Genomic DNA, 17,422 nt, shown 5'->3' with positions numbered 1-17,422 from the left:
TGTGTAGAGCAAGAGTGTCAATCGAGATTTTATGGTGAACGCACGCGTATCAGAGAGAGGCAGAGACAAAATGTGACACGGCTGTGCGGGGCAGGAAGGCACAAAAACAGAGAAGACCCCGCACCAATGCAAGTGGAAGGCAGAATGAGGCTTCGGGAAGGCGGAAGACAAGTCCTCGGGAAGCCAAGGCCGGGTGGATGCGGGGGGATATGGGAAGAGTGGCAACGACAATCACGATGGCTCAGGAGGAAGGAGGGCGGGCGGGCCAGCACAACTGCCGCGCTGTGATGACGCGAGGGCAGAGGTACAAAGTGTGTGATGACGCAGCGCGCTGATCGTGGCTGCCCTTTCGGTTCGCGGGTTTTGATGGAGACGGATGTCTTCAGGTCCCGTGAAATGTGGGGATGAACAACAGTTGTGGGGCGTCACGAAGGTTTCGTCCGACGGGTCCGACGCCACCTCACAACGTCAGGATCCACACGGTTGCAGGCAGCAGGGAGAACACGCGATGGAGTGCATGAACTTGGGGCTGGGCGGGGCTTCGCGAGGGTGATGGTGCGCTTCGCGGACCAGAGCCTTGCACCAAGAATCTGGTTCATGAAGCTCGATGGCCGTTTTCCTCGGGATGAGGGCTGGCGATGAGCTTGGCAGAGCCGGGGTTGAGATATCGCTATGCGATGAGAGACCGGGGCTGGCTGGAGGGCTCAAGCCATCTCCTCCCCGTGTGATTATCAAGCGGTTTCAGAGATGAGACGCGGCGACAATCCCCATGGCAGAGAGTCGCTTTCGTCTGTTCAAGTGCTACCTGTCCACGACACACGTCAAGCACCCTTCAACGGCATGTCATCTGCTTTCTTTGTTATCTTTTGTTTGGGGAGGACAGTGGTGGGGGTCAGAAGCAACACGATGGTATGTCGGATTTATGAAGCTAATTGATGGTTTTGTGTAGATTTGTACGTTGTCTCCCCTATATTTTATGTAGAAGAATAATGGGTTTATGTAGTATCGGGCGGTGAACGAAGGCGGGACAAGAGTTTGCATGAAGGTTCCGGAAGATCAGAACGAAGAGCCGCACGCGCAACTCACCTTGAACTGTCATATGCACGTCAAACCCGATCACGGACGATACTGTGGAAACGCGTGACAGCCCGGTGGCCACATGGTGACAGGAAGGATGCTTCCTGAGGAGGGGTAGACAAGTCTCAGGATGCTTCATGAACACCACAGACGGTTCCAAACCCTCATCGTCAAGGGCTTCGTCATCTCTCTAAAAATAGCTCCGATTTTACAAATTTAACAAGCCTCTCTATTGTTAATCATTCTCGTAAGCGCTGTTTGTCATGCATGCGTGCATGCATATTCATGCAAATCGCCCCTGCGACCCGAATCGTCCGCTCAACTCGATCATCCGGGGCCCTTGGCTTGAATCCAGAGAATGCAACAGCGCTTTCAGTTGGCAGTCAGGGCGTTCCCGTGAGAGGCGGGCCAGACTGAGCCAACACCGTGCACGCGCTCCGACTCATCAATCAACGTGTAGGGCATTCAATCATGAGGCCTTGGCTCGGGCATCGCCCTCCGCTCTACCTCTCGCTGCTCTTGTGTCTCATGCCCCTCAAGCCGGTGCCCGCCGCTGCCGGCCAAGTGCGCCGCTACTACCTTGCGGCGGATCTTGTGGTGCGGCTGGACCTTCTGATCGTCCGCATCCTTTGCCCTTTCGGCCCACGACCTCAGAAACGCGATCCACCTGGCGCGCCCTCTCACGCGCACGCACACGCACACGCACACGCACTCTTCTGCCCAGGAGTGGGACTATGCACCGTCGGGTCACGATGAGCTCATGAAACCAATGCAAGGCGACAAACCCATGGCCATGCACGACCCTCCTCCACCCGCAGATGAGTGCGGCTTTGCACAAAAGGCTCCCACCCCAATGCATATGCATGATGAGCACCTTTGGCTCGATGCCACTCGGACCAGGTCTGCATCAAGACCATCTGCGGGCCGTCCCAGTATACCCCTGGTCTACCCGCGCTGCTGTCCGCCAAGACTTCCATCAATTGCCCTCACGCCTCGCCGTGCCTTGCCCAGGATTGGAACCCGCTACACCAAGGCGCTGTATCGGTTCGTCATGCCAGTCGGCACCGGTGGGCATAGCACCTGATTAGCACTGCACCCTCACCCCGGCCCCAATGCCTCCTATCAGCGCCTACACCAATGACAGCTTCAGCCAACTCGCCCCAATTCCCCCCGAATGGGCCCACCTGGGGGCCCTGGGCCCGGTCCTGCGCGCCCAAGTCGGCGATACCCTGACCGTGGTCTTTCGCAATAATCTCGCCTTTCCCGCCTCGATACACCCTCACGGTGTTCGCTACGACAAACGCAATGAAGGTTGCTGACTGCTCCTTACACGCCCAGTGCCACAAATGCTCTCCTCACAGCAGCTCGAGCTCATTGCCATCTCACCCGTCTGTCCGCTCGCCCCTGACCCTACCCCTAATCCCCCCGCATCTCTCCGCTAGGCGCCCCCTACAATGATGGGCAGATTGATTTGGGGGACGTTGTGGATCCCGGGGCCACTTACACCTACAACTGGCAGGTTCGTCGACACCTCGTTCTTCCCTATATTCGTGTTGTTTCAGAGTGCCATCCCAAAGTCAGCCCTCCCCGTGTCCATCACCCGGCTGCTGCCTTTGCGCACGTTGCTTGCCCCCCACCCCTCTCCCCCCCAAGCTTAGGTCCCGCCAGAAGCTGGCCCGAGCGCCCTGGACCCTAGCAGCATTGCGTGGCCGTGAGTACTTCATGCTGGCTTGGGACAACGATGCGATGCGCGCGCGAGCGTCTGATGCACCTTCCCATGATTCGAGAAACGCTAGATATCATAGCCATGTGAACGAGCCCATGGACACTGCAGCCGGTCTGATCGGTGCTATCATCGTGACTGCTGTCGGACGAGCCCGCGCCGATGCCTCTCCAAGTTGGTGTGCATGCCCCTCGGCCGGGATGCTTAGCCGGTCTCCCTCCCCGGCTCTCCCTGTATACGCTGGTATTAACGGCCGCTCTTGGCAGCTGACGTTGACCAGGAGCTCCTCTTGAGTTTCTTCAACTATGATGAATCCATGTCGCCCATGCACATGATCAACATTCAGGTGGGCACCACATCTGCCCACTACATGGTAGTTTTCCCAACACCAACTCCGCTCCATCTCACGACCCACTCTATGGTTGGCAGCATCATCTCAACACATCGGGAAACTTGTCGACGGACTGCTTGGCCCGGATCCTGTCCGACAATGACTATGCCCTGAGCAACAAAATGTACGGCATCAATGGCCTCGTCTACGGGAACCTTCACCTCCCCACCGTACGTCAATGTAGCCCCACCGAGTCACTCTCCTCTGAGCAACCAACATCTGGCCACGCGAAGCCCTCATCGTCGTTCCGATGCCAGCTGCGCGTGGGCCAGCGCACACGTTGGTACTTGATAGCCTTTGGAAACATGGACGATATCCACACACCGCATTGGCACGGCAACACGGTTCTACACGAGGTACAGCCGACTACGCCTACCAGACCTCAGCAGCCAGGAAGGACCGCCGGCTGCTTGTTTGAACTCATGGGCTCCGCACTCTGCGTTTCTCATACATACAAAAGGGCCATCGCAAAGACGTGCTTCAGCTCCTACCGGCCGCCACGACAGTAGCGGACATGTCGCCCTACAACATTGGTTTGTCCTCACCTGCTAAGACTCCCGAGTCAATCGGTTTGCTCAGAGGGGTGTGATGGAGCACTGGCACCTTTTTCACAACGCCATGAATCACAGGAGAGTGGATGTTTCAATGTCACGTGCACCATCACATTCACGGCGGCATGTACACCAAATACGCCGTTGCCGCTGCGGCCAGTCCAACCCACACACCCGTGGGCCATGGAAATAGCCGCCCCCGTCCTTCGGTACAGCACTTTGTCGCTTTGATGTGCACCCGCAACAGTACCATGCTGTCAGGCTTTGCATTGGGAGAGAGGTTGGGTGTGGGGCTAACACATGGACAGGTGTAGTGGGAAGATACCCATTTGACTCAAATGCTCATTCATGTGCAAATTCATGACGCGTCTCCCTCTGACCCAGACGGTAACAGTGTGGAGTGCTCCGTGGCTCATTATCTTGTTTGTTATTCTGGGCACTTTTCTCCTCGCTGCCATCGCACACAAGTGGTCAGTATACGCGATGATTGTCCGGGCACGGCTAGCCAACTACTCCGGCTCAACGTTGTTTTTGTTTTTGTTTTTTACCGAGACGGTGGCGGGCACAAACTATCATGCGTGACATGTGTCTTGACTCACTGCCACCCGCACCTCGCAGGCATCGAAGTCGCATGTCAGTCGCAACAGCCACCTACAGTCGCGTTAATCAGGCTTGACCCGACTGCTCATCGCATTTTTCTGCGCAAGTCCCACAACATCTTGGCGAGGCCACTTTGTTCGAGCCAAGCGTCGTGTCGGTGTCTTTGTAACCACGCCGTGGCCCATACAGCGAGTTGAGGTGTTGCAAACAAGTTTGAGTCATTGGACCACCCGCGCACTTGCTACGGGCTTGTTAAAAAACAAAATTTGTGCTTGCAAAAGTTATTAATTATTAACTGCGTTGTCACATCGTATACCTGGTTTACTCCCACGCCGTGGGGCCTGACAGCTGGTCGGGTGCAGAATGAGTTGGATTGAGGTAGATCGTAATGTTGGGGCTTGCGACAAACCGAGGCGGACCAGTATTGAGCAACTTGTTCCAAGAATACGGCGTTTTGGTCAACATTTCGACTAACATCGGAAGTAAAATTGTATACCAGACACAGAAAGCACAATACAGGCCTTTGATCGCGCTTGCTGGAGGGGCGATCTCACTAATCCTGCCCCGCACGACCCTGGCAGAAGCAGCTTGATGGCAAGTCCACATCTCGACGAGCTCTTCGTCGCTCACTTGTTGTCGGTCACCACCATAAACCTCATGTCTCAAAATACTTGTAAAATTACAAAAACTTTCATCAATTTGACAGTTTACGCACTGCCTACCATGCGGGCGGCATGAAGCTGCCAAGTCTCGCTCACCTCACTACACCACTCAGCAAGACAACAGGGGCTGTGGATTCTAGAACAAGCCCATTTTTTGCTTGTAGGCATTGAGATCGATACCACCGCGCTTTCTGGTGGCTCCGTTGGAGCTGGAGCCGGCGGCAGGCGTCGGCTTATCGACTGATGCTGGATCGCCTGAGGACGGGGCTGGCACCCAGGGCACAGCAACAAGAAGAATAGGTCAGATGTCACATGCAAAAAGCAGGTGGCGCAGCCACTGTGGACTTCATAATCGTGCGAGGAGAACCACACGCACCATGGATCTCCAAGTCGTCTAGATCGTCCAGGTCCACCTTGGGCCCCACCGCTGCAGCATTCGGAGGTTAGGACACATCGTATGAGTCAAGGAGCAAATGTGGGAATGGAACCGCATCAACATCATCATCATCATCACAATAATAATAATAATAATAATAATGGTGTCAGGCCGCGTGCGAGTAACTCTGCTGAGCGTACGTGCGGGAATCTCAGGAACATCGCGTTTTGCGGGTTCTTGCTCTGTCCCAGGCTCTGGGTTGGCCTTGGGCGCGTCCACGTGTCCCGTTGCGTGAACCTGGCGCAGCTTCTTAATCTATGTCAAGAGAGATTGAGATGATCAGTCCTCATGGCAGCCTTGGTTTTTTATGGTTCGTAACAATCAACAGACAGCCGTCGTACCGAGCCCGAGATGCGAGGTTGTGTGGGTCGGCGCACAGAAGAATCTATATGCACAACAAGATGACACAGGCGCTTTAAATGAGACTTGGCTGCACCAAACAAAGGCCCGAATCATAGGGGCTCGGCAAAACTGGATAAGCGAGCCGCATAAAATCCCAACAAAACACATAGCAGCAACCTTGACGCACTTTTGGCAAGCCGTTCTTGTTCGAGGCGGCGCTCCTCATCGGTGCGGCGCTGCATCTTGACGCGGTTGTCCAGACGATTGCGCTCATTGACGCGTGCAACCTGCGCCTGGTGGTGCTCCTTCATCTTGTATGCCTGAACCTGCTTGACCATAACGCGATCCAGCTCCTCCTATCCGTAGCGCGCGTCCCCACCCCGGGTGCAAGGCACCGGCAGAGTTCCTGTGAGACAGCAGCTGACATGGGTACTCGTGGGCACCCATCATGCCCACACCAACCTGAAGGCGGTCGACCTCAGCTTTGTCCCCAGTCAGCTCGGCTCGTGCAAGCTCGCGCTGGAGCCGCTCCTTCTCCGCCACTGAAATACGAGCCAGCCATCGCCATGCGGACGTTGAATCAGTTGTTCGGTTGATGGGGCAAAGTGCCTGAACGTCACAGAAATGGACTCGAGTCCACAACGCGAACGGACCAACCCTTGTTGATGGCGGCAACGCCAACACGCTTCTTAGAGGCCACAATAAAGGCGACATCAGACCCCTTGTGGATGTAATCCTTCGCGTGAGCTGCCCACACACGAGGAGAAGCCGAATCCATGGGTCAGATTGGAGCGAGCTTGAGTTCAAAGGCAGTTTTTGGGGTGTTGTGTAGAGAAATACAGGGGCGGACGGGAGGCCAGGCCAGCGGCAACGGCGTACCGAGGTCTTCAAGTTTCTTCTTGACATGCGAGCGCATGACGAGCGAGCCGTCTGAGCGCTTAGTCGCATCGGCCCAGCGGACATACTATCAGCAGGAACACAAGGCTGATCAGTCAAGCAGGTGGGCTTGCATTGTTTTGACGGTTTCCCGCGGGCCCACACCTCAGAGTGGGCGATAGGCTTGTTGCTGACGTAAGCCATGCGAAAGCGCTTGATGTCTGAGCCATGGCGAACGCGAATGTGCAAGTCCGTTTTCGTTTTCTCTGCGAATCAGGCGCCGGCGATGAAGCCACGTGAAGCAAGAGTCAGCGTTTGCATCGCTTCTACCCGTCCTTATCATCCAAGAGGTGGCATGAATGCTTCAGCTGCCCAATTGGAAGCCTACCCAAGGAGTACACGCGGCCGCGTTCCACGCTCTCAATGATGCCCATGCGATATGTTTCTACGTTGGTAGTGTGGTTGACGCCAATGCTGACGCGAACCACAAGGCCTATTTCAACGGTCAACGCTGAAAAGTGAGTAGTTGGAGCGTCGGTCGAGGATGCCTGTGGACAGGTGAGGCCGCACCGAGCACTGTTTTCTCAAAGAAGGGCTCGTGGGCCCAGGTGAACAGTTTGTGACGCGAGACGCGGATTGATTCGAGCTCCTCAAAGGTGGCCTCGATGTAATCTTCTTCCTAAGAATAAGGTAGAAGCACGGGGAATAAGGCGTTGATCGCAGGGCAAGGTAAAAATTGCTGAGAGTGACGCCAAGGGAAGAGGAGACACAACGTACGTCTTCAACCACCGGGGCGCCGTCATCTCGCTGTCGTCAAAGCGAGCGACATTGGCATGGAGGAGCAAGAACGCAAGGGACGTAATCAGCACAGAGGAGTGAGTGGCAAACCGCAGCGGGCTGTGGGAGCGCAGTGGCGAGAGGATATGGTCCGGGGGGTTGGGTTGTTCACAAGCTCGCGACGTACGGCCGGCACGTCGGATTCTTCATAATCGCTGTCCTCCTCGGCCTCATCCTCTTCTAGACTTGCCTCTGCGTCCTCATCATCATCATCGGCACGAGTTCGGCCTAGGGTAGGGGCGAGGTGAGGTGGTTTTGATGTGGTAGCCAGGATCTACTACAGTCCATGCATGCAAACACATCCACACATGTTTCACGAGCGTTGTGGTTGATTACCTCGTCGACTGCGCCGGAGCTGGGCCACGGCAGCCTGCTGCTCGGCAGCTTCTCTGGACTTTGTCTTTCGTCCAGTGCGGCGAGGTGCTGGTGGCAGCCCCCGAGTGCGCGCGAGCGGGGATGGGCAGCGAGAGCATGAGGCGTCCAATGAGCGGGAAAGACTGAACGGTATGGGCCATGTCGTGGTCGCTCACCGGTTTTGGCGCTTTGCTTGGCTTGTTCAAGTTTGCGTTTGCGACGGCGCTCCCAATAAGTCTTGGCTCGCTCGTATTCCTCGCTACGCTTGAGCAAAATCTAGTGGAGCGTGCGGCATGCCTTTGTCAGGTCGAGGCGGGCGCCACCACATCCGGAGAAAATGAGGCGGAACTGACTTCTTCGCGCTTCAGTTCGGACAGGCTGGCCAGGTATTCCTTATCCGCTTCGTCACCCATCATGTCCTGCATCGGATAATGCGAGTGAGCTTGTCAGATTTGTGGCCGACGGGACCAACTGTTGGCCATGTTACGGCGAGGTCGAGCGAAAAGGGGAGAGGGGGCGCATGTTGGCCAGCACGAACGTTGTCATATTTCCAGACAAACTCTTCATCCGAATCTGAAGGAGACGATGGATGACCACAGGGCCGGCCATCAATGAGAGAACGAGGCGAGGCCGGTGTGCGGACAGGGCCGATGGCGGGAACGAGGCGCGCCCGGTGAGGACTCACCAAAGGCATCGTCATCCTCCTCACGGCCCTTGGTGGACTTGGTGACCGGAGCGGCCTAGAAAAAAAGCACAAAAAGGAAGGCAGCCAGTCACCCGCAAATGACGAGCGGCAGCGGCTGGTGATGGCACGCCCAACGCACCTCCTCATCATCCGAGTCGTGCAGCGCAGCGCGCTTGCCTCCCCGAGCAGCCTAAAAGATGATGAGAACGTCGCCCCTGTGAGAACCCACCCCCCCGTCCACCAGTCGCGTCGACGATCTCTTCCCCCCCACAACACGAGCAGTAGCACGTCGGACACCACAGACGAACACGCCCCGACCTTTGTCTGGACGATGGGCGCATCCTCGTCCTCACTGTCCGAGGACAGCATCTCTCGTCGAGGCATCGCACCGGTAAATGCTGGCAGCGAGAGAGAAGAGAGAGAGAGCGAATGCAGAGATTTTTGAGAGAGAGGGAAGTGAGCTGGAGAGGGAAGAGAGAGATGATGTGGAGTTCGAAGAGGGATTGAGAGAGATGGAGCGAGCGTGGAGGAGTTTGAGAGATCACCCCCAGACGGAATTCTCAAGGGTTGTGGTGAAGGGCATAAGCGATAGTGTATCACTCATCACACTGTACTTCTCAGAACTACAAAGTGTGACACACATCACATTTTCATCCAATTGTCAGACAAATCTGTTTGTATCAAATTGAAACACAAAAACCAAGCCAAGCCCTATACAGATACACAGGTGTTGCGACAGCATTACACCATCGCGGTCCAGCGGCAGTTACCAAACGTAAGTGCACCGCTTCGCCCAAACACACACACACACACACACACACACACACACACATCATGTGATTTGATCTGAGAGCATGAAACGGCAGCCGCACCCTGGCTCCGGCCCTGAGCTGGTCAGCTGCGAGGCCATGCATGGAGAACACATATACCAACGGTCTTGACCAGCCCATTGGCTCAACCCCCCTCTCCCTCTCTCCCCCATCACAAGCAAGCCCTTTCCAATACACACCAGCCCAGCCCAGCGAGCTGATGCGATTATGACATCTTGATGTGTGTGTGTGTGTGTGTGTGTGTGTGTGTGTGTGTGTGTGTGTGTGTGCGCGCGCTTCCGATATATCTATCTCTGTGTGCTTGATATTTGGCAGCCAGCCCCGGGGTTGTGCGCGTGTTGGTGGCGGGGCCAGGCGTTGGGTGTGGGATGTGAGGTGCAGTGGGTAGGGCAATGGTCGGTGGATATGCCGTGAATGACATCAGACACCAGGGCATGTGGGATTGGCTGGGGAGGTTGTGCGTCTGGTTGCTGGGGCCGGCTGAGCAGGAGGAAGCACCTGGTGTCCCACCACCACCGTGCCACTTTGTCTGGACAGCCCATGTTGCTTCTCAGGGTCGTCTTGTTCATGGGTCTGCTGAATGCCTGCCTTGGTCCACCATAGAACAAGCGCGTGATCAAGTCAAAGCGCGACCTCTTCGCTTTTTCGCTTCTCGGTCACACAGGTGGGTGCAGTGCGGACATGGCCCTCTTGAGTGTCTTTGTGTCTTGGCGTCGTGAAAGACACTCCTTCCTTCAGGATATCCAGCGTGTTTGTGGCCTGTCTGGACACGCTTTTCTGATACAAACACTCTGGGTGCGCATGCAGAGATATATAGACATGGCGTCTTTGACACGCGTGATGACGGCGAGCCGCGCCAATGTGCGCGCGCTCAGCACCTCTGCGGCCCTGGCCGCAGAGAAGGTACGCTCGCCACCAGCCAGATTCCTTCTCTGTGTTGAAACCCCGGCATCCCCGCTCGCTCATGGCCTCTGCCTGTCCTGCCTCACTTGACATTTGGGGGACCACAGGTGACGGTGCGTGATGCCCTCAACGCGGGCATCCGCGAGATGATGCAGAAGGACGACAAGGTCATCATCATGGGCGAGGAGGTCGGCCAGTACAACGGCGCCTACAAGGTCACGCGTGGTCTCCTGCAAGAGTTTGGCGAGAAGGTATCCTTCGCGCATCGTTGAGCCTCGCTCAAGCCTTGGAATCGCGCACCCCTGTCGCGCGCCCCCGTCTTTGGTGGTTCGCCGACCAGCGCGCTCACCACCACTTGCTCCTCCCTCGTACAGCGCGTGATTGATACCCCCATCACGGAGATGGGCTTTGCTGGCGTCGCTGTGGGTGCTGCCATGGGTGGCATGCGTCCCATTTGCGAGTTTATGACCTTCAACTTTGCCATGCAGGCCATTGACCACGTGCGTTGTCGCGGTGTGCCATGCCTCCTCTCACTGGTCCTGCATACTCTCAGCTTCTCCACCTCACTCATCAAAGCTTTGCGCTCCGCTGCTCAGATTGTCAACTCGGCGGCCAAGGGCAAGTACATGTCGGCGGGCATTGTAAGCATCTCACCGCAACCAACGCTCCCGCGCATCCTGCGCCCCCGCGCATCCAACGCTCCCGCGCATCCTGCGTGCCTGTGTCCCTTGCCCTCACCGCTTCTGGTTCTGCTTGGGTCTGGGCTTGTGCCCGCCTTGTCTGTCCATGGCTAGCTGGATTGCCCCATCGTCTTCCGTGGTCCCAACGGCATGTCCGCCGGTGTGGGTGCCCAGCACTCGCAGTGCTTTGGTGCTTGGTACAGCTCTTGCCCCGGCCTCAAGGTGGTTTCCCCTTGGTCCTCTGAGGATTGCAAGGGTCTGATCAAGGCTGCCATCGCCGACCCCAACCCCGTCGTCGTGCTCGAGAACGAGCTGATGTATGGCAAGGAGTTTGACATGTCTGATGAGGCCATGTCTTCCGACTTTATCATCCCCATTGGCAAGGCCAAGATTGAGCGCGAAGGTTTGTTTGTCGCCCACCCTCGTCTCTCCTTCGCGCGTCGACCCGTCAAAGCGTTGCCGGTCATGTTCTCTTTCTCCATTGAGCCATTGAGGACACGTGCTTAGAGTCCGATGTGCCGTGGCCGTCTCATCTCGCGCGTGTGCATCATGTGGGGTTTGGCGCGTCCATCTTCCAGGTACTGACGTGACCCTTGTGGCACACTCCATCGCTGTCGGTTTCGCCTTGGAGGCTGCCGATCAGCTCAAGGCAGAGGGCATCAGCTGCGAAGTGATCAACCTCCGTTCCCTCCGCCCCATGGACACTGAGGCCATTGTCAACTCGGTCAAGAAGACCAACCGGTATGCGCCCTTTTCTTGAAATCAGCTGCCAGGCGTTTGCTGTGTCATTCCTGCGCGTTTGCCGTGTCCCGTGCCCGGATCTCATCATGCCATGGGCCGCGTGCGTGTATAGCCTGATCACTGTTGAGGCTGGCTGGCCTCAGTCGGGCGTTGGCTCGGAAATTTGCGCCCAGGTTATGGAGAGTACGTTGCTTGGTCGCCCATTGATCACTTTGTCGAGGCTGGGACCCAGCACCTCGGCAAGGGTGTCTGCGCCCGTTCCATCCGTGTCGGTCATCTCATCCCTCATGCATTCTTGCTCCGCGCCTGGTCGTGCGTGTAATGTGCAGCCGAGGCGTTTGACTACCTGGATGCCCCTGTCCTGCGTGTGACGGGTGCGGATATTCCCACACCTTATGCGAAGAACCTTGAGGATCTGGCTTTCCCCAACGCCGGCAACGTCGTGCGCACCGTCAAGGGCATGCTCAACATCCAATAAGCCCACACAAGCACCCCACAAGCACGCTATGCGATTGTTGCATTGTCCAGGCTCGGCTCATGGGTTTGCATGGTGATTCATCCATTGTGTTGGCCCCTGGTGCAAAAAGCGCCTCGGTGTAGTGCACATTGTGCGCGCGCGCGCGTTTGGTCCTTTGTCTTTCTTTCCGTCCTTCTCTCTTTTCCCTTGACAATTTTTTTAGTTGAACCCACAAAAGGCACTTGTTCAAATGAGCACACGCCATCTGTCGGCGTTGCCGAGGCCGCTTTCAAGCACGGGCGACAGACAGAGAACTAGCTTGCATCAGCACCAGTGTTTCTTTGCTTCTCTCTTGGCTAAAACAAGACGCTCGATCGCAAAAATTCTTAAGAAGATCGTTTTTAAGAAGATCGTTGGCGATAACGACGGCAAGGACGTCGCATGTGATCATTGTGGGTCGTGGGGGGTGAAAGAATGATCGGCCGGTGCCATCGCCAAACAAGGCAGTAACACAAAGGAAGCGGCGAGAGGAGCCGGGCATGGTTGCATCAAGAGTTCAAAGAGATGTGCTAACAGTCGCGTTTGGCGAAAGCGAGCGGCCAGGGTCAAGTCTCAAGAGGCCACTTGAGGTAGTCCGCCGTCAGCAATTAGCCGCAACTTTGGATGTGATGAGTTCGTCTCGCAAGCGCGAGCAGTCGGCGAGCGCATCCCGAACTTCTTCGACAGGTATGCCACTCAGGCATCCGAAGCCCACAGTTTTGACTTTTTGATTTACGACCTTTACAGTTGCCGTGTGGCTTGATACGGCAGCTGTGCGTGGGCGGCAGAGCTTGTTCAGCTCCGCCCCCGGCGGTGGACGACCGACATCATTGGCGGAAGACATGGTCCGGGCGCCGTGGTGGGTCCACACACCCACACCCACAATGCCTCCTCTCTCTGAAACCATGTCACTGCGTCAAAGGTGAAAAGGGGGTTTGAAGAACGCTCCCGTGGGTTTCTCGGATTTTCGCGAACTGCCCGTAGGGGGCCAATTCAGGCGAAGCATCCAGAACGTACGTTGGGCTTTCAATGTCGCCGGGGAGGAGCGACGACGCTGTCGGTGCGATGGACGGACGCAGTGATGTAGGGCCGAGCACGTTCACCGCCACCGCCCGCTGTCCCGCTGCCGTTTGACACAACACGAGAGAGAGAGAGAGAGAAAAGAAAAAAAAAAGAGAGAGAGAAACACACACACACACACACACACACACACACACACACACGCGCGCGCGTTTTGACACTCAACGAGCACGATCCCTCAAAACCACAACACCAGTATCATTTCCACCCAATTTTTCCACGTAAAATAATACTACCAAGTCAGCGGCATCCCGCACCTGTAATGCAAACGGCAAAACTGACGTTTTTTTTTTTTGGTATTTTTTTCTTTGTGTGTGTGTGTGTGCGTGTGTGACGTTTCACAGAGAGAGAGAGAGACGGTTCTGGTGTGTGCTCGCAGCAGCTTGCTTCTTCTTCTCGGACGGACGGGGACGTCGTCGTCGTCGTCGTTGTGTCAGGCTTTGGTGAGAACGGGTGAGATTGCATTCAAACCCTGCTGAGCTGGGGGGAGGGGGGGGTGGGGTTGTGGATGTACTGGGTGGAGACTGGTTGCATGGTTGGTTGTGATGGCGGAGGAGGACGAGATTGCCGAAGCACTTTTAGGAATTGCAAACCGTCAAGCAGCCGAATCAACGGCGAGAAGGGCCGGTACTGACACGGGCCGGCAGACTGCTGTTGATGAAGCCACCGCGACGAAACAGTCTCGAAACCCCGTGATGGATACCTCCGATGCTCTTCAGAGCGCGAATGCGGATGCGGCTGCATCGCACCGCCACAAGCACAAGAAACACAAACACAAGAGCAAGAGCAAAAAGGACAAGCGAAGGAGTTCTCGCAACGGCCAGGACAGCAGTATGGGCGGCGGCAGCGGCAGCGATTCACAAGTCAACGGGGCCTATCTAGGCAACCCTGGCATGATGCCTGGTATGGTCATGCCGCCTGGAAGCATGCCCACCCAATGGGCATTTATGCCCAAAACCTACGAATCCTCCTTTTCTGCGTCCATGCCTGCCTTTTCTCAGGCCGACCCGATGCTCTATCTCCACGCACAACCCGGTGCTATGTTTGGGTCCGGAATGATGCCAGGCGGTCCTGGCGGCATGGCCATGGGCACCACCGGCAGCCACACGGGATATAGCCATGCCAATCCCTACGGCCCGCGCGATGCCATGAATGACATGACCACAGTCTCCAAAGCCACATCCGTGGCCAACCCAAACGCTTACGCAGACCTCAGTGCCTATCCGGCTGCAAACTATGCTCCAAGTACGGGCAACATGCCGGTCTCCAGCAACTCGGTGGGCCTTTCAGCCTCCAGTTTTCCGGCCGCAGGCATTCCGCCCGGCACCTACGCTCATCCCATGGGCAACGGGGTCGGCTCCGTTCCCAGCACCGGCGCTGTTGCCGGCACCGCCCCAACCCCTGGTGCTCGGCTCCCCGTTGAGGCTGGCACAATGGGTTCCATGATGATGGGTGGCGATGGCTCGCTCGGTTCCGCGACCAGCATGAGCGGCATGATGGGTATGAACGGCATGGGCGGCATGAACGGCATGGGCGGCATGAACGCTATGGGCGGCATGAACGCTATGGGTGGTATGAATCCGATGAACCCCATGAACGGCATGAACCCCATGAACGGCATGAACCCGATGAACGGCATGAACCCCATGGGTGGCATGAATGGTCTGAGCAACATGGGTGCCATGAACTCCATGGGCGGGCTCCCCGGGCTTGCCATGCCTGAAGCTGGCGCAAGCAACCTTCTGGCCACATCAGCCAAGCTGACTGCCCCAAATGAGGCCTTGCGTCCAGAACAAGAGGCACAGCTCGCATATCTGCACTCTCTTTGGCACATAAAAAAGGACACTTACGATGATTTGGCCAAGCGGGAGATACCCTTTCGCAAAGGCAAGTGGCTTCCCGATGAAGAACTTTTGTTGCAGCGCAACATTGATGACTTTAGGCAGGAACATCCTCAAGTCGACCTTGAAGCTGTCGTCTGTGGTGTCAGCAAGGATCGTAACATCAAGCGAGCTTTCTATAGTCGCGCTGCGCGTGGCATCTGGCGGCCCATCTTTCACGTGTATCGCCGTGTCCTTCGAACATACCAAAACGATGTTGCCTCGTCCACCAAGTCCAAACCCTTTTCGACCGAAGAGTCAGCTCAACTGCTGCGTCTCCATCAACAAGTTGGTATCTGCCTCAGCTCGCCTGGCCCGCTCCCACATGTTCTGCAAGCCCCATACCAATGTGGCTTGCTTCGTCGATTCGGTCACTGACCACTTGCTTCTGGTGCGTGTGTCACAGTATGGCAGTGATTGGAAGCGCATTGGTCAGTTGATGCACCGCACACCACAAGCAGTAAATGACCATTACCGCCACAAGTTGCGCCACGAGCACTCAAAGCAGGGTGCCTGGACCAAGGAAGAGGAACAGGCGCTCCTCAATGCGGTCAAGCCCTACTTACTGCCGGACGGCCAACTCATGGATCAAGTGCCATGGGAACAAGTCAGCGCCCAACTGAATGGCGATCGCACGCCGCTGCAGTGTCGCCAGGTGTACGTTCACCGGCTGCTCATTAAGATGCAGCGCTCTCGGTTGGGCAAAAGCGATGCGCCTGAGTGGTCCATCAAGGACACCCTCAAATTGCTTGAATACATTCAAGCCTCGAAAGCGACACACCTTGACCTGGTATCCATGATATCGCCATGGGCCATTGGGAATTGCACGGCGTTTTAGTTTGGAAGGCGTGCGGACCGTTCGTGCTAACAGACGTCGTGGGTTTCTCGATAGGTACCCTGGGATCAACTCGTGGAGCGTTTCGACTCGATCTATTCGGCTTCGAGCTTGCGGGTACGCCTTGATCCCAGCTGGTTTGGATGTTCGCTGATCTTGTTTTGTTTACTAAGGGTTTGTCCGAGTGCATACGATGATCCACAACGCTATCCAGTCACATTTCCCTTCTGCCCTTCGTCCTTTTGCCTCTCCTCCACCTTGATAGCGTAAAGCGACACGCTATTTGCATAGCGCGCCATCTTCTGTCAAGGAACAAGGTCTCCAAGGTAACCACAACCTGCCATGCATCTGCCTTTCATCCTTCGTGCTCAAGCGACCGCTGCCTTTCGCGTGTACCTTCCGAGTTGCCCCACCGACCTGACTCGCACATCCTGCCAATAATAGCGCGCATTGAATGGGGTCTTCTCACTGGCAAGAAAAACGCTGGGTATATGAGTGACTCTGACGATGAGGAGCCGCACTCCAAGCGCGCCAAAACCCACAAGAGCAGCAGCTCTCTCAATAGCAAGAAAAAGAAGAAGCACAAACACAAGCATCACCGCCATCGCCACGATGGCACGTCAACGGACCTCGTCACCTCCAGCCCTGTTGAAGCTACACCCGCCGCCGCCAACGTGGTTGCGGATGCTATTGTTGACTTTCAGTTGGACGCCAAGAAGAAGAGAAAGTCAAAGGATCGCAGTCGGGAGAGCTCTTCTCGGCGCAAGCACAAATCACGCTCCCACAAGTCATCCAGTGAGGAGCGCCATCGACGTCACCAACATCACCACGGGGACGCAAATGCAGCCACCTCGGGTGAGACCAGTGCCGTTGCCACGACAGAGCCGCCCACAACCACCAGCCCACCCAGCGCTGCACCCGCCGGCGAAAGTCAAGGCTACGCTGCGCCCGTGGCGGCACAAGCTAGTCATGCTAAAGCCGAAGCTTAGGTGCTATCGGTTGCCAAGGCTTCCATTCACATGTGATCATCTTCTTTTTGTTCTCAACCATGTCGTTTTCTGAGTCAACCCTGAGTTTGGTCATGTTCTACTTTTATTTTATTTTTGTTTTGTTTTGTTTAGTTTTGTATTGTTGTTCTTGTCTCGTTGTTCGTCTCCATAGTGTATTTGTCATCCGTCCCTCGACACACACTTTTCAGGTACTCGACGCAGGAGCGGACCGATCTGCAACCAGGACAGATGCCGAGTTTGGTTTGGGCCAATAATCGAGTTGGTGTGAGCGCCGTGCGCTCACGTGTCAAGCGCAGGATGTGGCGCGTTGTTTATCATGATTTGGTTGTCTCGACCTGGTCGTGCACATCACAATCATGCTTGCACGATAAGCGTCCGCATGACTGGCAGTCTACAATTAAGTTTAAAGGGTTCTATATTCGCGTGTCACATC

The 17,422-nt window shown here is 56.1% G+C and overlaps 4 protein-coding genes across 4 annotated transcripts; 3 read left to right on the top strand and 1 right to left on the bottom strand.

Annotated features, from left to right (window-relative positions):
• Positions 1-1,548: 1,548 nt before the first annotated feature.
• On the top strand, positions 1,549-4,418 carry MONBRDRAFT_29422 (uncharacterized protein; the record flags this gene model as incomplete). The annotated part of the gene is made up of 12 exons (XM_001749883.1): positions 1,549-1,674; positions 1,802-1,977; positions 2,089-2,121; positions 2,204-2,388; positions 2,520-2,596; positions 2,731-2,974; positions 3,067-3,173; positions 3,230-3,361; positions 3,449-3,547; positions 3,652-3,760; positions 3,821-4,022; positions 4,361-4,418. The coding sequence occupies 12 exons, from the start codon at positions 1,549-1,551 to the stop codon at positions 4,416-4,418; spliced, it is 1,548 nt and encodes a 515-aa protein (XP_001749935.1).
• Positions 4,419-5,140: 722 nt separating this feature from the next.
• On the bottom strand, positions 5,141-9,448 carry MONBRDRAFT_34337 (uncharacterized protein; the record flags this gene model as incomplete). Its single annotated transcript, XM_001749829.1, has 20 exons — positions 5,141-5,271; positions 5,381-5,431; positions 5,581-5,695; positions 5,782-5,825; positions 5,970-6,138; positions 6,245-6,324; positions 6,440-6,529; positions 6,662-6,746; positions 6,824-6,924; positions 7,047-7,151; positions 7,229-7,337; positions 7,436-7,465; positions 7,623-7,723; positions 8,026-8,125; positions 8,203-8,268; positions 8,388-8,422; positions 8,535-8,589; positions 8,674-8,724; positions 8,924-8,995; positions 9,320-9,448. The coding sequence occupies 20 exons, from the start codon at positions 9,446-9,448 to the stop codon at positions 5,141-5,143; spliced, it is 1,719 nt and encodes a 572-aa protein (XP_001749881.1).
• A 965-nt stretch (positions 9,449-10,413) lies between these two features.
• Positions 10,414-12,166, top strand: MONBRDRAFT_12039 (uncharacterized protein; the record flags this gene model as incomplete). Its single annotated transcript, XM_001749882.1, has 7 exons — positions 10,414-10,518; positions 10,642-10,767; positions 10,864-10,908; positions 11,062-11,350; positions 11,526-11,688; positions 11,801-11,871; positions 12,018-12,166. The coding sequence occupies 7 exons, from the start codon at positions 10,414-10,416 to the stop codon at positions 12,164-12,166; spliced, it is 948 nt and encodes a 315-aa protein (XP_001749934.1).
• A 1,643-nt stretch (positions 12,167-13,809) lies between these two features.
• Positions 13,810-17,394, top strand: MONBRDRAFT_34335 (uncharacterized protein; the record flags this gene model as incomplete). Its single annotated transcript, XM_001749881.1, has 5 exons — positions 13,810-15,436; positions 15,606-15,934; positions 16,037-16,096; positions 16,245-16,371; positions 16,424-17,394. The coding sequence occupies 5 exons, from the start codon at positions 13,810-13,812 to the stop codon at positions 16,966-16,968; spliced, it is 2,688 nt and encodes an 895-aa protein (XP_001749933.1). The 3' UTR covers positions 16,969-17,394.
• Positions 17,395-17,422: the final 28 nt, after the last annotated feature.

Source organism: Monosiga brevicollis, genomic scaffold (genome assembly GCF_000002865.3).
Source record: "Monosiga brevicollis MX1 MONBRscaffold_34 genomic scaffold, whole genome shotgun sequence".
In the NCBI taxonomy this organism is placed as follows: domain Eukaryota; class Choanoflagellata; order Craspedida; family Salpingoecidae; genus Monosiga; species Monosiga brevicollis.
This window is presented reverse-complemented; position numbering and strand designations above follow the sequence as displayed.